General features: G+C 38.7%; 4 protein-coding genes across 16 annotated transcripts; 1 reads left to right on the forward strand and 3 right to left on the reverse strand.

Annotated features, from left to right (window-relative positions):
* The first annotated feature begins 5280 nt into the window (after nt 1-5280).
* On the forward strand, nt 5281-7906 carry LOC120014676. 6 transcript variants are annotated; one of them, XM_038866695.1, is made up of 6 exons: nt 5281-5418; nt 6144-6458; nt 6677-6735; nt 6812-6946; nt 7253-7581; nt 7662-7906. In XM_038866695.1, the coding sequence occupies exons 2-6, from the start codon at nt 6286-6288 to the stop codon at nt 7836-7838; spliced, it is 873 nt and encodes a 290-aa protein (XP_038722623.1). In that variant the 5' UTR covers nt 5281-5418; nt 6144-6285; the 3' UTR covers nt 7839-7906. The 6 variants fall into 6 exon arrangements, with proteins under 6 accessions (XP_038722623.1, XP_038722625.1, XP_038722624.1 ...); XM_038866697.1 differs by having other exon boundaries at nt 5297-5474; XM_038866696.1 differs by having other exon boundaries at nt 5297-5468.
* A 1897-nt stretch (nt 7907-9803) lies between these two features.
* Nucleotides 9804-16582, reverse strand: LOC120015140. 5 transcript variants are annotated; one of them, XM_038867370.1, is made up of 8 exons: nt 16290-16582; nt 14647-14676; nt 12472-13852; nt 11672-12358; nt 11504-11587; nt 11346-11421; nt 10923-11233; nt 9804-10204 (listed from the first exon to the last, which is right to left on the reverse strand). In XM_038867370.1, exons 3-8 carry the CDS (start codon nt 13807-13809, stop codon nt 10019-10021), a joined length of 2682 nt encoding a protein of 893 aa, XP_038723298.1. In that variant the 5' UTR covers nt 13810-13852; nt 14647-14676; nt 16290-16582; the 3' UTR covers nt 9804-10018. The 5 variants fall into 5 exon arrangements, with proteins under 5 accessions (XP_038723298.1, XP_038723294.1, XP_038723297.1 ...); XM_038867366.1 differs by having other exon boundaries at nt 12472-13872; nt 16290-16581; XM_038867369.1 differs by lacking the exon at nt 14647-14676 and having other exon boundaries at nt 16290-16581.
* A 369-nt stretch (nt 16583-16951) lies between these two features.
* On the reverse strand, nt 16952-19505 carry LOC120014919. 3 transcript variants are annotated; one of them, XM_038867044.1, is made up of 3 exons: nt 18702-19505; nt 18201-18298; nt 16952-18115 (listed from the first exon to the last, which is right to left on the reverse strand). In XM_038867044.1, exon 1 carries the CDS (start codon nt 19373-19375, stop codon nt 18797-18799), a length of 579 nt encoding a protein of 192 aa, XP_038722972.1. In that variant the 5' UTR covers nt 19376-19505; the 3' UTR covers nt 16952-18115; nt 18201-18298; nt 18702-18796. The 3 variants fall into 3 exon arrangements, with proteins under 3 accessions (XP_038722972.1, XP_038722973.1, XP_038722971.1); XM_038867045.1 differs by lacking the exon at nt 18201-18298; XM_038867043.1 differs by having other exon boundaries at nt 16952-18298.
* A 267-nt stretch (nt 19506-19772) lies between these two features.
* LOC120014918 lies at nt 19773-23146 on the reverse strand. 2 transcript variants are annotated; one of them, XM_038867042.1, is made up of 4 exons: nt 22985-23146; nt 22144-22496; nt 21689-21886; nt 19773-21619 (listed from the first exon to the last, which is right to left on the reverse strand). In XM_038867042.1, the coding sequence occupies exons 2-4, from the start codon at nt 22491-22493 to the stop codon at nt 19990-19992; spliced, it is 2178 nt and encodes a 725-aa protein (XP_038722970.1). In that variant the 5' UTR covers nt 22494-22496; nt 22985-23146; the 3' UTR covers nt 19773-19989. The 2 variants fall into 2 exon arrangements, with proteins under 2 accessions (XP_038722970.1, XP_038722969.1); XM_038867041.1 differs by having other exon boundaries at nt 19773-21886; nt 22985-23145.
* Nucleotides 23147-23720: the final 574 nt, after the last annotated feature.

The following is a 23720-nucleotide window of genomic DNA, read 5'->3' on the forward strand; positions in this document are numbered from 1 at the left end:
AAAACGACACTTGCAATCATTCTCTTCTTCCTTTTTTTTTTCTTCATGGTATCAGAGGAGGGCCGTTCATAATCATCTGCTCCATCCTTGTTTTGCCTAAAAATGGCAGATATTATCTCGTCCAGTTCAAAGGCAGAAAGTTCTTCTGTCTCTGCATCATCAAATTTTTTTGAAGTTAATCCCAATCAGCGTTTGACTTCAGCCCTCTTGAATGAATTCAACTACCTTCCTTGGTCAAGGGCTATTTTATTGGCTCTTGGTGGAAGATCAAAGCTTGAATTTATCGATGAGAATAGCGTTGCTCCTGATGCCAATTCAGGAGAATATAAAGCTTGGATCGCAAATGACAAATTGGTCATGACTTGGCTGCTTAACTCTATGGAACTCCATCTTGCTGAGATTTTTAGTTTTTCAGAGTCTTCTGCAGATCTATGGAAAGCCGTTAAAGAGATGTACGGGAACCAGAATAATGCCGCGCGCGTGTTTCAACTCCAGAAAGATATTGCAAGTCTTCAGCAAGAAGGTAAACCTTTTGTGCAATTTCTTGGTAGTTTGAAAAGTATGTGGAATGAATTATCCATTTATCGTCCACATACAACTGATTCCGCCGTTCTATTAAAACGGGCTGAAGAAGATAAAATTTTTCAACTTTTGGCTAGTCTTTCTCCTGACTATGAAGATCTACGTAGTCGCATACTCATGAATTCAGAACTACCCTCCCTTGCAAATGTATGTTCAACTATTTCTAGAGAAGAAGTTCGTAGAAAAGTTATGAACGTAAATGTTAAATCTGATTTTTCTGAGGCCCGGGCCTATGTATCCAACCATAGACGATCTGAAGAAAAAGGAAATAAGGGTAGGAGACCCGAATTGAAGTGCACTCACTGTAACAATATCGGTCATACCATGGATCGATGTTGGATTCTTCATCCTGAATTAAAGCCAAAATTTGCAAGAGACAACAAGAGTGCACAGAAACGTTTCCAATCATCAGGCTACAAGGCCAATCATGTGACAGCTTCATCCACGGATGGGCTCTCAAAGTTTACTTCTAGCCCGATCACGCTCATCAATGAATTCGCCTCTTATCTTCAAGCAAAACAAGGTGAGATTGATAAGAATGAGAATGAAAGTTCATCAGCCATGCTTAGCCAATTTGCGGGTATTCTTGCTGAAAATAAGAATGTCTCAAATGAAGACAAACCAGGTATTTTGAATGCTTTCTCAACTGCTCTTAATGTAAGTAATGTGCATGATTTTTGGGTCATAGATTCAGGTGCCACTGATCACATAACTAATAATCGTAGCATCTTACTTGATTTTGAGACATTGTCTCCACCATCTCAAATATCAGTTGCTAATGGCAAAAATGCATCAATTAATGGGCAAGGAAAATTAAAACTACTCTCTAACCAAATTGCATCATCTGTTCTATATGTTCCTTCCTTCCCTTTTCAACTATTCTCTGTTGGAAAGATTATTGCTTCACTAAATTGCCATGTTATTTTTTCTTCTCACAATGTTGTATTTCAGGATATAGTCACCAAGAGGACGATTGGTGAGGGCTTTTTCTTTCAAGGTCTTTATTATCTTCTCAAAGATTGTCGCGTTCCTAAGGGATTTCACGTGAATGCCTTTCTAGCTCCAGAGCAACAATTGTGGCATCAACGTCTAGCACATCCCTCAGAGTTAATTTTAGCAAAGCTTTTTCCTAGTTTCAATAAAAATTCCATCAATTGTGATGTTTGTCACTTCTCCAAATCTACTCGGTTACCATTTTCTTCCTCTACATCTCGTTCAAATAAAATTTTTGATTTGGTGCATTCTGATGTTTGGGGCCCGGTTCTCGAGTCATTTGATGGTTATAAATATTTTGTCACATTTGTTGACGATTTCTCTCGGTTTACTTGGCTATATCTTTTAAAATCAAAAAGTGAAGTTGTTCATGTGTTTCAAGATTTTCATAAATTGATAATGACTCAATTCTCATCTTCAATTAAGGTTCTACGATAAGATAATGACACAGAATATATGTCTCATATCATGACACAATACTTGAGCATGCATGACATCATTCATCAAACTAGTTGTGTTGGTACTCCACAACAAAATGGCATAGCGGAGAGAAAGAATCGAGACCTACTTGAGAAAACAAGATCACTAATGTTTCAAATGAATATTCCCAAGAAATTTTGGTCTCAAGGGGTGCTCACAGCCACCTATCTTATTAATCGGCTGCCTAGTAGAATTTTAAATTTCATCTCTCCATTTGAGTTGTTGACAGGAAAGAAGCCGAGCTTGTCACACCTTAAGGTTTTCGGTTGTTGTTGCTATGTGCACATTCAATCCTCTCAACGTGACAAGCTGGATCCCAGGGCAGCCAAATGTGTTTTCTTGGGTTACTCTCCTACACAAAAGGGGTATAAGTGCTATCACTCTATCTCTAACAAAGTATTTGTCACCAGAGACGTTTGATTTGATGAAGGCACTCCCTATTATATATGCTCTGGTGATATTTCGAGTCAGGGGGAAGAGTCCTTTTGTGACTTATTTCCATTGCCAACCTCAACAGATAACAATTATGCTTTTGATCATACTAAAGAGGTGGAATCTCCTGCTACTGTTACCGACAATAATATGCCATCACATGAAGAATCTCACACATCAACTCCCAATATTGATCCAACACTTGAAGCAGCTACAGGTACTAATTTACAAATTGAAGCACTTAATCCTACTGGTTTATCTCCTCGACGCAATCCTCTCCGTGAACGTCGACCACCATCAAAGCTGCAAGATTATGTCACATATACGGTAAGATATCCAGTCAATAATGCTATTGGATATCATCGATTATCCTCATCTTATGTAGCTTATCTCAGTACCATTACCAAAGAAGCTGAACCTCGAAACTTTCAAGAAGCCAACGATCAAGAAGTCTGGCGGCGGGCTATGCAAGAAGAACTTCAAGCTCTAAATGACAATCAAACTTGGAGTGTTGTTCAACTACCGAATGATAAGAAGGCAGTTGGTAGTCGATGGGTATACAAGACAAAATTCAAGTCAGATGGCTCCATTGAAAGACATAAAGCACGATTGGTAGCACAAGGTTTCACTCAAACGTATGGAGTAGACTACAAGGAGACATTTGCACCTGTGGCAAAAATGACAACTGTTAGAGCGTTATTGTCCGTGGCTGTAAATCATGGATGGTCTCTATCTCAGATGGAAGTTAAAAATGCCTTCTTGCATGGAGATCTCCAGGAAGAAGTATATATGAAACTCCCACCAGGTCATCCTCAAAGCAGCGACCCAAAATTGGTGTGTAAATTGCATAAATCCATTTATGGATTAAAACAATCTCCCCGGGCTTGGTACGCCAAGTTGAGTGCTGTGCTTGAAGAGATTGGGTTCATAAGAAGCCATGCTGATCATTCTCTCTTTGTTCGAACTAAATCTGGTAAGAGATTGGTTATGTTAATTTACGTTGATGACCTTATTGTTACTGGTAACCATGATGCAGCTATTGCTGACCTGAAAAGTGTTCTTCACCAGAAATTTGCTATTAAGGATCTCGGAATTCTTAAGTATTTTCTGGGAATCGAAATGGCCACTTCTCATAAATGGCTTTTTCTCAATCAACGCAAATATGTGCTTGACTTATTGCGTGAAGTTGATATGCTTGACTGCAAACCTGCTAGAACTCCTCTGGATAGCAAACTTCAGTTGACTATTACTAGTGAATCTCTGGAATCCCCTAACCTTTATCAACGGTTGGTTGGAAAGCTTATTTATCTTACCATTACGCGACCTGATATTAGTCATGCAGTTAGTATTGTGAGTCAATTTATGCACTCACCCACCACCGCACATATGGTTGTTGTTAAACGTATTCTTCGCTATCTAAAAGGGTCGATTGGGCGTGGTATACTCATGAAGAATAATGGACACACACAGATAATTGGTTACACTGATGCGGATTGGGCAGGTAATACTCTTGATCGAAAATCGACTACTGGATACTGCATATTTATTGGTGGAAATTTAGTTTCCTGGAAGAGTAAAAAACAACTAGTTGTTGCTAGATCAAGTGCCAAAGCAGAGTATCGTGCAATGGCTTCTACCGCTTCTGAGCTTATATGGCTAAAAATGTTGCTTGCTGACTTGGGTTTTCTTCATTCTCAACCTATGTTTCTCTATTGTGATAATCAAGCTGCTATGCATATTGCTTCTAATCCAGTATTCCATGAAAGAACCAAGCATATTGAAGTTGACTGTCATTATGTTCGAGAAAAGGTTCAGTCCGAATTGATTGCCACCAAATATACTCGTAGTCATGATCAACTCGCGGACATATTCACCAAAGCGCTATCTTCTACTCAGTTTCACCGATTACTTTCCAAGCTTGGCTCAATCAATCCTCTTGATCCAGCTTGAGGGGGAATATTAGATGATATGGTATTAGTCAACACAGCATGATATGGTATTAGTCAACATTCAACACGGCATGATATGATATTAGTCAACATTCCATAATTACATCCCTATAATTATGGGATTGACAGTAGAATTAGGGAGAAATACATGTGATTCTGTAACTATATATGTTAGACTTTGTAACATAAAGTTATCATGAAAGAAAAACGACACTTGCAATCATTCTCTTCTTCCTTTTTTTTTCTTCATGTACATATATGTAATCAATTTACTTTATTTTAAAGGTTATTACAAATTATAAATAAAGAAAATATAATTTCATAAAAAATTATTCATAGATAATAAGATATTAGTGTGAGTATCTTAAAAAAAAGATTAATAATATATTAAATAATGACACAATTACATGAGATTATTATGCATTTTCAGATTAAATTAAACTGCTCTATCAAATGACGTAAAAAGAGGCTTAAAATCGTTTGCCTCTTTTAGTAGGCCTCTCAATAAATCCCATCTATAAAACCTACCGAAACACGAAACGCAAATTTTTTCTAGAAACAGGGTGTGTTTGGAAATGGTTTTGATTTTTTATTTTCAAAAACTGATTTTAAGATTAGATTTTGACAACAATTTTAAGAAATAAAATTGAAAACAAAATTCATTTGGTAGAGAGTTTTACACGGAGAAAAGGAACAGAGGAAAACAAAACAGAAAAGAATTTTACAAAACATCAAAAAACAGTTTTAATTTTTTAGCTTTTGAAAACCAAAAATAATTTCAGTTTTATAAAATAATTTCTAAAAACACCCACTCAAACCGATTTTCAAAGCGAAAATAATTTTTTAAAACAAAAAACTGTTTCAAACAACAGACCCTAGCACGCTGTCCTTTCTTCTCGGCCTCAAAATCCTATTTCAGCCTCGCCGTCCTCAGTCACTGTTTTTTCTCGTCGCTGCCCATCATGTTTTCTCGAATCCGATTGTATTGTCATATTCTCAACTTATTTGTTGTAGTCGGTTGGCTATCGCGTTGTATGTGTTCGTATTGCAATTGGTTGTCTCGCCGTGGTTTTTGTCTCTGATTTAGTTTACTAGCTTCGTATAGTTGTGTTTTTTTTTTTTTGGATCAAGTTCTCGGATTAAATTTCGCCTCTTTTGCGTTATGCTTGTAGACCATATGCGAAAATTGTCTCTGAAAAAGATTTCGAATGAAAACGAAATTCTTTTCTTACTAGTGTGTAGTTGCATAATTTTCCACCCTGAAGTTCGAAGTCTTGAGTAGTACTTTATGTTTAAAGTATTTGGGTCATACACAATCCCATATCTGTTCATGCATTCAGAGATCTGACCATAATCACTCATTAAGTCATGGCCCTCTGGTAGCCATTTTTGTCCCATGTTTACAGGCCTAGTTGTCATCTTGTAATCCTTCAAATTTATATATTTCATTGTTCTGGGTTAATTTTGGATTATTTGCTTCTTTGCCTTGCCTCTTGTTTCTGCCAACTTCTGTTTTCATGTCGGCAGTTATAGTTGTTTATAAATCATTTTTGTTATTTTTTTCTTGGTACTTTGGAGGGAGATTTTTAATTTCTCTTCTGTGCTTTAGCTTTGTTTGAAGATTTCATAAATTCATTTTTTTAGGTTTATAATTCCATTGCATTTGGTGTGGCCCTGGGTTTACCAAATTGTGTTTCCTTTTGACAGGCCGATTAAAATGGAATTCACCTATGATTTTGTCACTACTAGTGACATTACGCTAGGGATTATTACTTATGTACGTGCTAACAACCCACGCGGATATGATTTGTGTACTGTTCAAAAGTTTTAAAAACATGAGCATGCGGAGATGGTATATAAGACGCTGATAGATTTGTTTGGAGACTTGGTACCAGAGACACTATCTCCCTTTCAAGTTGGAGAGGATCCTTCATGGTACCTTGCTATGTTCCCATCTCAGATTCCCTTCGATCCATCTGATTCCGTCGACAAACTCTATGGAATCCAGTTCATATCAGAATGGTGAGGGATCAAAAATTCTTTTCATATCAGAATCTTATAAAGCTATCATAAGGTCAGTAGTATTGCCTTACTTTTAGTTGATTTTAGTGTCTTACTTGCAAACAATTCTAAATTTCCTTTAAAAAAACATCATATAGGTCTATGCTTATGTCTATTTGGGCCTCGATGCAAACGCAAGTACGTTGTCGTATAGACCTAAACTCTATTTACATAGATAGGTGTTGGGCCTTTGATCATTCGGAGCCTTTCGCGAAGTTCATGAAATTTGATATTCAAGGTCTGTTATTTCTGACACATCTAATGCCTTTTGATTTATTTGTGGTTTAGGTTTTTGACTATGTAGTTGGTTGCAGGTGAGGATCGACAAGGTGACGAAGCTGAGGTGCGTGATAAATTGAAGAAACTTTTTGAGGAGATCAATAAAGTATCTGGTATTAAAGGTGGTCTAACAGCAGAATTTGATGTTTTTTTTAGGCTTTCGACTTGGAGTGAGTAACATTAATTGACTACTACTATAATTTTTTGTTATTATTTTGCCGCCTCCTCAGTTTTTCTGTTTTTTTTTCCTCTTTTCAAAAATGGTTTCTGATTGTTGACTTGTGTTATAATTTTCTATGGAATTACTGGCTTTTCCTTTTGACATTGTTAAAAAGCTAGATGGCTTGCTTTTAAAAGCTGCTTGAGTTTGAGCTTTTATTTCAATCAATTTAAAATTTGTCCCACAAAACCGATCCTTTTTTTCAATCAATGTTCGAGTTGGGTAAAACTCTTGACATTTGCCATTTGAATTGCAGTGATCCAATTAAATTATTTGACAATATTCTCTTTGCAACGAAGTTTGAGCGCATGGATTTCATCCAGCGCTTACATACATGATACATTCCTTGAAAATAATCACGACATTGTGATTTATGGTGACGACACTAAGGATGCATTTGGGGAGGATGGCGATGAACAGTTGAACCATCTAATTGATGAACTTTCGCAAGAGTGGTTCACAGGCGACCTTCGTGTCTTCATTTCAAGTACAAAACGCACTTGTGAAGTTATGATGGATCCCCAAGAAGCCAATATGAGGAGATGCATTCAAACCATATCAAAATTGTACCATTATGTTGAAGAGGTAATTGTTTTGTTTTAGAACCACCCATTTATGAGGCTTCCGGCGGATGTACTCATTTTCTCACATGGTTCTTATGACAGAAAAGTGAATTGGACAAGGCTCAACTTGTGGAGAAAATCCATTGCATCTTTCCGAAGCACATTGCTGCATTAGCTCGAGGTTCAAAGAGGTTGAATTTCCTGATATCATTTGAATCATGTGAGGATTGGATTGATGCATTCGAAAATGTTAGAGACATTGTATTTCATTTTTCGTGAAAACATCTGTTAGGACCTTAGGCTTAATACAAGAGGGGGTAAATTGTATAAAGTAAGTCTTTTTAAAACTTTTTTTGGTTCATGTGATTGCTAGACTAGGTTTTCTTTTAAAAACTAATTGATTGAGTCTAGGATTATAATAGAATTCAACAAACAAGATGCTAAAATTATTCTAACAGAGAATATTCAAGTAATGTTCACACAATTTGATCAAACACGTAAGCATAGGAAGAACAGAGCAATGATAGATGATAAAACACAATCAAACAATGTAAATACTGTAAAAAAAATAACGATAGAGAGAGTGCAAACGATTTTAGAGTGGTTCAGCCAGAAATAGACCTACTCCACTACTCAAGGCTCCTCCTTGAGATTTGAAAATTCATTATGACAGCTCGTTGATGCAGAGACAAGCCCCACCTCTTTACACAGCTGGTTTTGGCTCAAGTACCAGCCATACTTTTACAAATATGTATTTTTGATATGGTTAGAGATTTAGAAACTAAAATTTGAGTGTAAAGAACCTCTAACAAAGAGTAGGAAACAATAGGCTAGAGATATAAATAACAAGAATTGCTTGGAAGCTCGTATGAAATTTCTATATTCTTTTAGGCAGCCTCTGAGAATATTATATAGGACTAGGGTTTCTCTCTTGACAGTTTGAATCATGTCCTTAATTGTAGGAGTTGAAATCATCCTAATTTATCTCCATTCCCTTCCTATCGTTTCTTCTTTCCTTTCTTGTCTTCAAGGAATCAAGTTTTCTTTCCTTACTTGTCTTCCAAGAATCTTCTTTCCTTTTCTTCTAGGAAATCATCTTTGATTTACAATCGAAAGAGAGATTACAGCTGCTGGTTCGCGGCGAGGTGTCCGGACGGCTTCTGAAGGTGTTCGGACATCTGGGCTTCATCAAGTCTTCGTCATAGACTCTATTTCATTTTTCTAAGTAGGGTGTCCGGACACCTTGACCTCATTGCAAAAATGCCCAAAAAGGTCATCCAAGTTGTCCAAATTAGGTCCGATTCTTACAAAATCAAGGAGAAACATTTGTAAGTGTAAGACTAAAGAGTCGTAGCTTCGATCTCTCTCTTTCGATTTTGTGATAATTGTGTTTTTGGATGCATGAGAAAAACATGTTTATTGTATTTTTGGATTGTAAAATCTAGGGATGCGATTTAATATGCTTGATTAGAAATTGATAATGCCCAATGCACGATTTTCCCAATTGATTGAGTTTTTATTGCATAAGTATTAATTGTGTGTATTAATGATGAGATTTTGTGGAATTTATGGAATATGCATGGTAGAGTTATGGTTAATTGGTCTTTGACTGTGAAACTAGGGTGCTAGTAAAGCTGAGCCCCAAGGGGGAACATTAATCCATAAGAATAGGTGTTTATCCCTTTGCGTTCATCGTGGACCAAGAGGCCCAAGAGGCCCGATGACCTCCATATAGGAATTGAAGTCTTCATGCCCAGTTTCATTTGCATATGCATAGTTAATAGTATCGCACAATGCATTGTGTATGTTTGTGCGTGTTTACAATGATACCTTATGTATGAGAACCGAGTAGCCACCGGGACGGATTAGAGACTAGGTTTTTAATTAATTGTTTTAAATCCAATTCTTGTTTACTTTGGTTACGAATTGCCTATACTATCAAGTCATTCGACCCATTTCATTCATTAGCTTTTATTTGTCATTCATTGTGTTTATTAGTGTTAAGAGTCATTTGTATTTCATTCTTCACCAAATTCGCATTGCTTCCTTGTGAATACGATACCAGACTCACCGGTTTTATTACTTACCGATACCCTACACTTAAGGTAAGTGCACACACTTTCATGTCAGTTAAAGTTTCCTTTCCTGAAAAATGAAAATGATAAATCAAACATCTTTTTCTATATTTTCTACTTTTTCAGAAAAAGACAATAGAAAATGTTAAAAATCCACAACCGAAGAAAGTTGCTAGGGTATCTGGAGAGAAATTTCATCGCAAGACAGAGACATATAATAAATTCCTCTTGAAATGCCAAATTTGACAATCAAATACACAACTACAGTCTACTAACAATTTTCCGGCTAATAGAACCCAATGCCATGCCTGATAATTTATGCTGCCAACACACAGTCTGAATTAATAATGTCTTCTTCAACAAAAGCCGTGTTACAAGAGTCGATCAATCACTCGAATCATCATCACAGAAATTAAGATCAGCGTCTTCATCACCATCAGCATCAACGTCAGAAGCTGTTGCAAGCTCAAGAGACCCCTTTCTAGCCTCCTCAATTTCATCTTCATAATCAATCATCACATTCTCATATCCATCTTCATGAGTAGCTCGATTTTCATTGTCAAGTATTCCCTACACACAACAAAAAAAGGGCTACTAAGTCCAGTCCTTAGTGGCTACTGCCAATCAATACAGAAATAATCCAATTACTGAGAAAATAGCATATTTTCCCTCATGTGCAAGAAAAAATAAGGAAGTTTAATCCAGGACCAGGAGGAAAGTAAACCCAATAACAAAGTTAACCATGCTAACAGATATACATAAATCGTCTATACTAACACAAGGGAAGGCCATGACAACACAAATGTGAAATTTTGCAACACAAGAAAAGCGGCAGTACAAAACAAGCACTCTGTGTTGTGGATTTTAACTGAAAAACTCCTCTTCAATATTGCCACTTGAATTCGTAAGAAAATTTATTTGGAATCTAATATCCATTGTTTCTCCTTGGTCCTTTCTTCCTATCTAAAGCTATCTATGCCTCCACCTTTTCCAAATATTGACTGATACTTAAAAAACAAAAGATAAAAGTTCAGGACTACAATGCCTTTGTCCAGAGCATATGCATTACGCAGTAAAGGTAAATGATTTTACCTGCATGCAAATTTAATAGTCGTCTAGTCATTGTTAATGAAGTAAAAGACAAAAAGGAAGATTAGAGTTGGTGACTTTAGCTGTGCTTCATAATAAAAACCTGTAGTCCAAAACCTTTTGAAGACAGCTCAACTGCCATGTTTACGAACTTGCAATCACAAAGAGAGAGCAACTGATGCAAAGAATTGAAAGATACCTTGTCCTGTGCGGCATCTCTCTCTGCTTCTACAATCCATTCATCCAGTAGAATTTCCGGGGTAACACTTTCCAAGGGTGTTGAGTTGTTGGATCTTCTTATTTGGGACTCTCTAAGCCGCAAGTTGTAATGGACATACATAAGGTCATTTACTCTTTCCTGAGATAAAGGACTATATCTTTGGCTGTGGATCTGATCGTATATGCTCCAGTAATGCTCACATCCAATGGAGGAGCATGTTTGACTCAATATGTGTACAGCTATCCGTTGTAACTCTAAGCAACTTATTCCATGTTGTTGCCACCATGCAGCTGGTAAGATAAAGTAATGCTCAATACAATATCATAAAAGAAACATCCATTCTAATCTATGTTTATGAGCAAGCATATGCCAATTCCCTAAATGGCAGTCTAATGTCATCACCTGGATCAAGCTCTGTTCTTGTAGTAATGGCCAACTCCATCCCAAAATCAGCTTTTGCAGAAGAATAATCAGAAATCTGATAAATTACCTAAACAATAAGGAACGCAGGAAAAAAAAATAGTATGCAGTGATTAATAACCTCAACAAGAATTCCCTACCTGCACGCTTGCAGACGACCTCCTTACTTTATCTGGTTCCAGACGAACAATGCATTCGTTCAGTCCACGAACAACCTCTGAATGCTACAATTACATATCATTGATTACTTTAGGGAAGAAAACAAACTAGTAAATTGAAATTTAACAAGGAATTATCATTACTCCTACCACCACAAAATCTGGTCGATATCTGTACGATGGATTCAAGTAGTAAGCAGCCCTGTAAAGAGGGTGGTGGAACAACGAGTTCCAGTGATCATCTATCACACTCCAGAATGGTCCGTACTTACTTGCATCATCTCCATGAATGGATTTAATTGAAAGCTTCACCCTAAACAAATCAGAATATAGATACGGCATTGACAGGTTTTCGCTATTATCAACCTTTAGAAGTACGTCAATTATTGGGTTCACCAATTTCCTAATGTATTGCACCTTTTTCCAAAATGTAGCATTTAATACGATCCTTTCCACCTCTTTTCCTTCATTCGATTTCGATAATGGGGATGAAATCCATTTACTACATTGAAACATTCTTCGAAGACCAGTCCTGTGGTCCAGCAAGCTCTGCAAAGTTGCAAAGCTGGAGGCATACCTGGTAACAGTTGGCCTCAGAAGTTCCTGGCCCTTGGTAATCTCTTTCTTCATAAGATTTAACAACCAGATTTGGTTGTAAATAAGCTTTGTAATTTTTTGGCCCTTCTCCATGCACTCTCCAATGTGCTTTATTTTCAGAAAATTTTCAAGCACCTGATCAATACAATATATGGCACATGGTGTCCAGAATAAATTCCTCCTTTTCTCTTCAAGCATCTTCCCAGCAGCCTTATAAACTGGAGTGTTCTTGGTGATTACCTACAACAAGAGTAGGAAAAGTAAAAAGAGGAAACAAGAGTTTGCCACAACCAGATCAAAACAAAGGGTGGCAGAACTACTTGAGAACTTAAAAGAAACAGATAGTTGAGTACCTGTACAACATTTTCTTCACCTATCTCTTCTACTACCTTGTCCAGCAGCTTAAACAAAGTTGACGCATCTTCTACTATATCAGTAGCATCAACAGAAGAAACAAAGTATATGCCATGTGGGCAAGAAGCCAAAAAATTGATTAATGTCTTGCCCTCAATATCAGTCCAACTATCTGCCTTTATAGAACAACCAGTAATTGACCAGGAAGCCTTACACTCAACTACGTAGCTTTTAATGGTTGCAATTTCCTCCTGTAGTAAGCGACCAGATAACAATTGACTGGAAGGGCCTCCCAGACCCTCCCCATATTGACTGACCATCTCCAGCATTTTCTGAAAGTACAGGGAGTTTGCTGCTTGTATGGGAACCCCAGCATGATAAAAGAACTTACAAATTGCAGAAACAACTTCCTTACGGGATTTTTTACTGGACCCTGCCCTTATTTTCATCTGTTTGCAAGATGGTGGTGTTGGACTTCTTGGCATTCTAAGGAAAACAGAATCCAATCTAGACTTTCTCAAAAATGGGTCAGAACCAATACCTGGAGGCATTCCATGGAAGGTCTTTCTCAGGTCTTTCTCTAATCTTTTATCACTCATTCTCATTCTTTCCCTGCTCATAGAATGCAGAATATCTTGTTCTGGTTCATCTTCTTCATCGTCATCCAACTGCATATTAGAAGGCGTTATCTCATTACCAACATGTTGTTTTAGTCTCCTCCCAGTGCGATGCCATTTCATATTGTCTTTTATTTTAATATAGACATCATCAGGAGCATCTCTACAAGGAGCCACTTCTCCAGGAATCCTGGCTAGATGTTGTTTAAATCGATTTATACCCCCACTAACTATTTTCTCACAGTAATTACATTTTACCTTTTTCTTCTTCTCATCCTGAGCAACACCATGTTCCCACCCGGGGTCAACATATCCTAATGAACGTAGAGGTGTCAAGCTTACAACAAAATTCCTATCACCCATCAACTGCTTTCCTTTGCTTCTATAAGCAACAAACTCTTCCTCCTCTTCCCCATTACTAGAGTGAAAATTCAAATAAGCATGTCCATCATTTTCGATATGCTTTCTTTTCTTATGGGAGCGAGTTCCTTCCAGATTTTCTTTCATTCTAAGATATACTTCCTCTGGAGCCTTATCACAGTAAGTTACCTCTCCAGAAACTCGAGCTAAATGTTGCTTTAATCGATATACCCCTCCGCTAACAATTTTCCCACAGTAATTGCATTTGACCTTTTTCTTCCTCTCATCTTGAGCAACACCATGCTCCCATCCAGGGTCAACATATCCAGAGGCACGTAGTGGGGCCATCAATTCAACCATCCAGGAACTTCTACCGCTGCAGGCTTTCCCTCATCCGATAGGCCTGCTTCATGAAGCAACTTGCTTACAGGAGAAAAAAGCAACAGCATTATGATTTTGGTAGTTAAAGGATTTCCTCACATGATTATGCATGCTTTGATGACATTTTCAAACAAAGGCATACAAGTTAGCCCTATCAAACAAACAGGAAGGCTGAAGGAAAGCGGGAAAAAAAGAAGATAAAAGTTTCCATCAAACGTAAAATACAAACAGGTTTTGGAATGGATAAGAATATACGCAGTCATCCATTTTTAGAAATGATAATCAGCATGAAACAACATTTTGCTGCCCATATGGTGAACTATTTAAATGTGCTAGAAAAGAGTAAAAAGCATTCAATCAACAGCTGGCCAGGCTACACATCATCATTTATCCATCAATTTCACTCTCATGTGAGATCAAAGTATAATTCAGATTTCTCCTGAACGGTAAGGGAATAAATATGAGATCCATATATTTACTAATGTAATATGGGAATAATATTAGAAAAAATATGCCATTGATTTTTATGAATGAATGCATGTGGACCTAAAAGCAGACCAGTTGTATGCCCTTTTAAAGAAAAAATGACGTTGGCTTCAGACATCCATACTCCTTTAGGTTATTAAATGAACCCTAAAACCAACATAAAGAAAGATCTGCTAGCAAAGTCAGTACAGGAATAGGAGACAAAGATTTACTGGATCAGATAGAACGAACCATTCATATGAACTTAACTGAAATCGATAATTTAATAAATTAACGGTGCCAATCTCAACAGAACTAAGCTAGTTATGATGTTTTAGAGCTTGCACTTACAGAGGGTCAATTCATACAAACCACAAGTTCCTGTTATTAGGACATCACAAAATATAAGGTCAGAAAGGATAAATCTGACCAATTAAACAATAACATAATTAATCACTTTAGCTCATGACAGCAGCATTCACTCCTCAAAGTTCTTACAGTTCATAAAATCAAATTTTAAGAGGCCATGAAGGTGAACCACAAAAACCAGAAGCACCATCAGCGAAAGGACTATACTTAGTCACCACAGAGACTAGAAACTCTTGTAGCGTTCAAATGAAACCTACACATTTTCAGCATACTCTATTGAGACTCACCTTTATATACTTTTTGATGCACATAGTTTGTTTTCCTACATGCTAAATACCTGGCATTAAAGAGTGGGTGCCTGACTTGAATATCACATGTCGAGGTATGATCAACCATGTCCATTACTAATTACTAAGTGCACATTAATTTGCAAAAGAATTAATTAGCCAATGTGATCTTAAGAAGATTAAGTAAATTAATAGCCTCATATGGAACAAAGTACGCTAATTAAAGCTAAAAAAAAAGGACAAGCGAGTTCATGCGTTAGGCCACTGACAGTGTCATACATCCCACATCGGTTAAGTGTGGGGAGGTTGCGCACTATATAAGATTGGGCAAACCTATCACTAGTAAGCCGGTTTTCTAGTGCATAGTTAGACCCATGACAATTGGTATCGAAGCCAAACCACACTTAACCGGCCCTTTGGGCCGGGCCCAGGGACCCTGGAAAGGCCATGGAGAAGGCTACCTGTCGGGTTGGTGCCCTGTTGAGGGGCCAACAGCGGCAGAGTGAAGCTGCCATGGTACTCGACCAACGTGGGCGTTGGTCTTGAAGGGGTGAGCTCTGTCATACATCCCACATCGGTTAAGTGTGGGGAGGTTGCGCACTATATAAGATTGGGCAAACCTATCACTAGTAAGCCGGTTTTCTAGTGCATAGTTAGGCCCATGACAATGAGCCCACCCCTTCAAGACCAACGCCCACGTTGGTCGAGCACCATGGCAGCTTCACTCTGCCGCTGTTGGCCCCTCAACAGGGCACCAACCCGACAGGTAGCCTTCTCCCTGGCCTTTCCAGGGTCCCAAAGGGCCGGTTAAGTGTGGTTTGGCTTCGATACCAATTGTCATGGGCCTAACTATGCACTAGAAAACCGGCTTACTAGTGATAGGTTTGCCCAATCTTATATAGTGCGCAACCTCCCCACACTTAACCGATGTGGGATGTATGACAGACAGTCATGACATATTCCTTACAAGAGGCAAATGAAATCACTGGCAAGAGACCATGTCCCTAAAACCAAAAAATCTCAGCAGCTCCCCTAGCTTTTAATCACAACAGGAAATAACTTGTACAAACATAGAACCCGAGATGATGCCTTGTCATAATCAACAAAACCAGTCTCCACTGCTATGCACTCTTCCACCCAGACCAGACCCTATTGGTTGTACACGTAAATAATTATAGATATGGTAGAAACACAGTGCATCATTTTCATTTCTACTACATATTTAAGGGAACCCTTGGTGAGCAAACCAACTACTTGAAAAAATTATATAAATCGCATATTTTTGAGGACAGAATAAGAATGAAGAGAAAATTAGAAATTTGATACGGTCAATAGTACCTGAAACGGTGTGAATTTGAAAATCCCGTTTTGAATCTACGACAAGTAACTATTGATTGCCATGTCTTCCCGTATTGGACAAAGGAGGAGATGGAAGGATTTTTTGGGGTGGGGTGGGGGTTGGGATCGGTTCTTGGAATCGCGAGTCCGCGAGTGAAACGGGCTGGGTGATTGGCCTCAACTCAACTCGACCCGGCGTTTAGGGTTTCTGTACAAGTACAAACAAAAGAGCTTGTTTTTCATATATTTTTCCGTTTCTTTCCTTGGCTGTCTTTAAATTTTTGGTATACGGAATTAATTATATTACGGGATGCTACTGATAACAAAAAAAATAGATACATAAAATGGATTTAATAAAATCATATTTTGCCTAGTTTTTATGACAGAGTTGACTCACTGAGTCCATAACCCTGACCCAGCCAAAACACAAATAGGATTGACTCGCCCAGTTTCTTCTTTTGTTAGATTAATGTGCATATATCATATATGGATTTTGCTTTTGTAAGCCATTACAAGTTTGAGACTTGAGAATGGGCAAAGATAAAATTACCCATTACACATACATGTTACTACTTTTTAAGAATAGACATTAGACAATGTCTGTGTGTGTGTCCAAGTCCAACAAAATGAAAACAACCATACATTAGTAAAAGCACTTTAAACCTCAGAAACCAATAAGGCGGAGTTGGATTTCACATTTCTCTATTCTATTAACAAGGGCATTAGTAAGACGCCAACATTTGAGTCTGTCTGACTATCATAATTCAACAACATGAACAAGTCCTAAAACAACATCAATGCATTTGATGAGAGAAATCATTTCAGAGACACTAAAATAACAGCCTCAACCTCTCTTTCAAATGCCTTATCCTAAGCACCACAAGACCAATAGCCTCAACTTCTCCACCACCAGGCTGCAGCATCCTTTGGTGAGTCGATTTCCCGAAGTCCAAACCCTTATTTTCCCTTTGCTTCTCATTTCTGAAAATACGATATACTGAAGGAGGACCATGTTAGATAAATGAGATTTCTCCATCAGCTCATTTACAACCCTACCCTACCCATAAAAGCGAAAAATCAAACTGCAATTGTGACTAAATCCGCTAATTTGCTTAAGATCAAACTTCCACAAATGATAAAATTTAATCGGAAGCCAATGGGGTTTCATAACACAGCAGGTCCACAGGGACACGAGGCAGTGGCACTCTGAGTACAGTCAGACATGTCAGCCTTCTACAACTGCAGAATGGTACAAAGACGCCCTGAACGTCCAAAGCCACTGTCAATTCTACTGTAATTATGTCATCTCTGGACCCATCGATTTTATCATTCGGAGACTCTACCACAGCCATCTAAAACTCATTGATCATATAGCAAGAAAACCCATGGACAAACAACAAAACACGGTAACTGCTCATGGACAATCAGACAAGCGTAAAACCACTGGATTGGTGACGCAAAACTGCAGAATTGTTTCAGAACAGTTACTCTTCCCTGTGAATTCAAGATCCCGTCTTTCCTGGGCAGGCCATGGAAGTTATATTCAATACTGTTGTTATGGAATTGACAATCAGAGATTTAATCCAACGTGCTGGATGGATGGCAAAGCTGGAGAGTGGAGACTTTGCACTTAACACGCTGTCTTGTGCAGAGTATGCCAATCGGGGCACAGATGCCAACACCAATGGGGGTAAAATGGAAGGGCTACGATGTAATATCAAACAGAAATGAGGCTCTTCAATTCACAGTTGGTCCATTCATCCAGGGAAGCCAGTGGCTGAAAAACACTGGTGTGCACCTAACCGTTCTTCCTCAGCCTGAAAATCCTGCCGAGGGATGATCAACTTAGAAAAAAATAAACTTAGTTTCATAGAGAAATATATGGACGAGAGTTGGTTTTCGATTGCCAACCTGCCACCTAGTCATGAAGTGTCCTATAAATCGCAGCCTAAAACTTCGTAGACTGACATCATATATTCCTTCAATCTCTTCTCAAAAACTCATTTTCCCTTCAAGACAACGTAAATATGAATACAAACATAAACCCGGGAAAAAGGTTTAAGAGGTGTCCCCCAGGCCCCAACCCACCCCACCCCATTGTTAAAATAAGCCAGTCCCAACCCTTAGTGAAAACTTCATCAAAACAGAGTTTTGCAGATTTTGAATAGATAATACACCCAACTAAGAATCAATATGACTAAATGTAATCAAACAATTATAGAGTACTTTGAAGACCGTGCGAGTGGAAAAATAAACCTGCTAAACACTAGTGTAAGCTTGAATTGCGGCAATGGAAAGTGCCAGCCTCAGATAGAGAAAACAAAATTCCAAATAGCAATCATTTCAAACGCACAAACAAATAAAAAGAAAAAGAACCGGCATAGTTACAAAAGAAATGGGAAAAAAACACACCAGTTTTCCATGCCATGATAAACGAGAGGTTAAAACTTGGTGCCAGTATCAGCAGATACACCATTTTGACCTTTAAATCCATTGGCCTCGGCTCCTCATCTCGATTTCAGTTTCTTCTTGTTGTTGTTATGAAGTCCTGTGTAATTCCGCTTCTCCATGTCCTTCTCTTTGGGTGCCAAACGAGTAAGTTGTTCCAAGGCCTCTTTCGCTCTCTTCTTCGCCGAAATGGCCTCCTTGGCCCGCCTCTCAGCCTCAACCCTTGCAATAACAGCGGCCTTGGTCATGGCAGCAGCGGCAATTCTGGCTGCGGCAACAAGTGCCCTGGCGGACTCCCTATGAATGAGTCTCCCGCTCTCCGGAGAAGAAGAATTAAAGAAGGAAGAACTGGGGTCGGAACAAGTGGGGCAGAGAAAAGAGGAGGAGTGAGCAGAAGAAGGAGCGCAGGAGAGGTGGGAGATGGAGGGGCAGTTGAAGCACATGAGGCGCTGGTCCGACGGAGGCGGGCGGGCGTCCTCGAATAACTGGAGGCAGAAGGGGCAGAAAAGACCTTGATGAGTCTTGAGGACGCAGCCTGTGCAGAGACGACGGTAGGTCCCTAGATGACGGATATTATGAAGGAGGAATCGCTCCTCCGCCCTGCATCCCCCGCACTGCGACTGTCGGTCTCGCTTCATTGTCGCCTCCGGTGCTGACCGGGAATTAATTGATCGACAAGAGAGTAACGGTAAAAAGGAGGGCTTGGGGGATTGGGGCCTAAAACCTACATAGTACTGAGTACATGAGGAGTATTTCAAGAACAAATTTATTTATTTATCAATAAAAAGTGACTCGCTCGGATAACTTGATAGATAATATCCTCAATTAAGCACATGTGTAATCAAAATTATTCATTATTATTATTATTTTCGGATTAATAACACTTTTTTTTTTCATTGAGCAATCAAAGAATAGGATAAACATTTTTTGCATCGAACAACAGGGTTTTCAGTTGTACCAAACTCTTTTAACTTTTTTTTAGTAGCAACGTAAATGAAAAGTTAGATCAAAACAATGATTTTTCCCCCCTTAAAATGCAGACCAAATCAATTACCCTATCTTATTTATTTTTCTTCATAACAGGAAAGGAATGCACTCCACCCTCATTTTGGATTTAAGATAATCGTGGCAGATGCAAAACACGCAGCCAAATCAGTTCCATACTGTCTGAGAAACATTCTCAACTAAAAGTGAAAGCCGTCAAAAGTTACATACTGGTGTAAGTAAAGGGTGGATGGCGACTCCCAATGAGCTAGCATATGATTTCAGAACCTTTGCATGTCTTCTTATTGTGGCCAAGGCCCTTGCACTTGCTACACTGAAGTTGGCGTTTGATAATGTCTATTGACTCCACCTGCTTCATCTTTGGCCGGCCTGGCGGGCGTTTCGTCGGGGGAGGGGTTACAATCACTGGTGCCTGATCTAATTCACCCTGAACTGGTCTGTCTACATTTGGAACAGGGTGAATTGCCTTGGCATATGCTAAGCGGAAACTCTCAACAGTGAAGAATTCGGAGCAATAATCATAAGGATTTCTACCGGAACATTCAAAGACAGCAATAGCATGGCAACAAGGTAACCCAGTTAGCTGCCATCCTTTGCAGCTGCAGTCCCACTTATCAATATCAACAGTATCAACAGACTCTCCACGAACCTCATATGTGCTACCATGTAAAAGTAACACTTGAAGCGACTGAGCTATTGCGGTTTCCTTACGTAAAATATCATCTCTAAATGGAGTCAGCTTTGTCATCCACTGACTGGATTCTATGCGACGGGTATAAATTGATTCCATCATCTTGCCTCGTAGTACATCAATCATTTGGGTTATTGGCAACTCATGTGCCTCCGCTACCCAACCGTAAAACTGTTGTCCGAAGTTTGATGACATGTGGTTATACCTTGCTCCCCCGAAGAATGCATTCGCCCAATGTGCTGGCTCACTTTTTAAGACCCAGTTGTAAGCTTCAGGAGAAATGCCTTTTATGTTATCAGCAGAACGCTGGAAACCTTCAGCCCTAGGCGCATAAGCAGCAGCATAAAAGTCACTTATCATAAATCGTCTTGCTTCATGAGAAAACTGCCCCTTCAAGTCTCTATTAAGTTTCTCAGCAAGATGGCGTAAGCAGTAGCCATGGCAGCAGTTATCGAATACCTCAGCCAATGACTTCTTCAAACCATTCTGAAAATCAGCGACAAAAGTAATCTGGCGAGATGTCGACAATGCAGATTTTAGTTCCAATAAGAACCAATGCCAGTTGTCCTCAGTTTCAGTATCTACTACAGCAAAGGCAACTGGGAAGATGCCATCATCCCCATCAGCAGCCGTAGCTGCCAATAGAACACCCTGGTATTTTGAGTTCAGAGGAGCACTATCAAGGAAAATAAGAGGGCGACAACCATTTTCGAAACCACATATCGAGGCATGAAAAGAAACAAACAAACGATGGAAACTTGAGTCGTCCTTGGTGGTAAAAGTGGCAACACTACCTGGATTGGTTTCCTTTATCTTCTCACAAAAATATGGCAACTGCGTATATGCCTCCTTATAGGAACCTTGTAGTTGCTCCCTTGCAATTTCTTTGGCACGCCATGCCTGAGAATAGTTCAGCTCAATTCCATACTCCCGCTTGATGTCATCAGCAATATCCTTTGGTCTGTAATTTGGGGATATTTTCATTCTTTCCTTAATGATACTTCCCACCCAACCCCTTGTTGCACGGTACCCAGCTTTCACAGAACCTCCTTCACATGTATGATTCGCATTCATCTTCTTGATGCAAATTAACTGAGTGGTTGACAACCTTGAAGCATATATCCGCCATGGACATCCTTGACCTTTGCATTTGACCGTAACACGATGACTGTCATTTTTCTTATATCTGTAAGAAAATCCATGCGCAATTGAGTATTTATGCAAAGCTTCTCGAAATTCACTAAAACTATTAAACCTTTGATCAACACCAGTGATAGTGTTTTCCCACTGTAGTGCAGCTCTACGGTGATTTTCATCATTTGAACCATGGGGGAGACATTGTAAATGGGTTTCATTTGCTAAGTCTAGATCTCCCTGTTCAGTTGGAATAGCCACAACATCAGCAGTGGAATCTAAAGGGACCCCAGCTTCTGACACAGTTGTTCGGCTTGACCTGCATCAAGTGTATCATAATATTTTAGCCAACGAACATAGGGAATTCACATTACCACCAAAAGATTTCTCCCTTCAGACACTCATTCGGTTGACAACCACAGAATCAGGGAAAGAAAAGAAAAATGAAATTTCAAAATTTTCAAAAGAAAATCCTGTCCCTCTGTAACATGCTGTGAATTGCTGCAACTACAGACCAAGTTCAAACAGAGTCACTCACAGGTAAGAACTTCTAAAGAATTATAGGAGAGTAACTACCTACTAGCAGGCATATTTGACATGTTTCGAGCAGTAGCCTCCTCAGATGGCATGACGAATATGTCGGATGTCTTAGATTCCCCAAGAAAACTAATCATACGCTGCAAATCCTTGTCCTTGGAGATCGTGATGAGCGTTCTTTTGTTCTCTGGGAGTAAGTATTTAATGGTCATGCTTTCAACACTAAAATTAAACATCTCTGCCAATTCTGTCTTGAAGTCATTTAACTTGGTTTGCTCATCAATATCTATTGCATAAGCCTCGCCACCATTGTAGGACAATGACCCATCTTTGTTGGTCACGAATTCCCCACCTGATTGACATACAGCTATGATTTTCCTTGCAGCCATGGCCTGAGCAAGTAACCAATATCATAAACTCCAAAGGAAGAAGGTAATTGTCTTAATTTTTTCTTCTAAGGAGGTAATTGTCTCAATTTACAAAGCAGAAAATGATGTTAATGCATATAAGGACAATAAATGGTCTAAAGATTGCAAATTGATCATAAAACTTGAAACTCTACACATTGTGAAGAACGTAATTAAATCAAACAACGTAAGTTTCTCTATTCAGAAGTAAATTGGCAAAGATAACCCACGTAAAAGAATTCCAAATTAACAATAGCGCGAATCTCTATATGGGGAACACGATACTAGTAGAGTTGAGATACCAGAATGAAGCAAACAAGCTAATAAAGTATGATGAAGAATCATATATACTATATAAGACAAGGGTGCGTTTAGCAGCTCAGGCGATCAAAAAAGAAACGAAAAAAAACCCTAATTTAGGGAAAGTAGCGGAGTTTATCCAAAAAGTTTAAAATGATTTGAAATCAAAATACCCGGATGAGCCAGAGTGGGAGCACTGTGTCGTTGAATTGAAGCACTTTTTGGATTTGAGCTTTGATGCGCTCAAGCTTCTCTTTTGAGGGACGAATGGGAGGGAACGAGCAACGCGAGGGTGATGGAGAGGGGGAGGTCAAAGCCTAACGTATTAAATATGGCACTTCTCATTTCACAGCGCTAGTACTAGTAGAGGTATAGTTATACGACGTCGTTGGCGATTGATTCCCGCTGCCTTCTAATCACTCCATAAATGGCAAATGCAACGTAATCGTTTTGTTTTTTTCTTTAATTTTATGAAGTATAAATAATAGCGGTTATAGGAATGTGTTGGTTTTTTGCGTTGGACAGGATATCCTCCGATTCTAAATCGTTGGAGTAGGAGTGTGTGATCCTAGGATATGATCAAGATTTGTTGTCAATCCAAAGACGTTTTTGATATGAGAACGCAAAATTATTGGTTCAAGGGTTGCCTTTCTTAAAAAGGACTTAAAATTTACTCAGTGTCAAGTGACAAAAGCATGAGATAGATAATAACACCTGAATGAGAGCACTTAATATTGAACAAAATTTAAACAACATATTGCTAAAATATATTGAGATTTTCATTGGGAAGACATCTTGAAATGTATAAATCAACATAATAGTCATGGAGGTTACAACCACAAAGGCTTGAAAAGTAAATAAGTGAGATAAAAATTAGTTGATCGGAGTCATACTAATTGTAAAGTAAAG

This window comes from Tripterygium wilfordii, chromosome 14 (genome assembly GCF_013401445.1).
Source record: "Tripterygium wilfordii isolate XIE 37 chromosome 14, ASM1340144v1, whole genome shotgun sequence".
NCBI classification, from domain to species: domain Eukaryota; kingdom Viridiplantae; phylum Streptophyta; class Magnoliopsida; order Celastrales; family Celastraceae; genus Tripterygium; species Tripterygium wilfordii.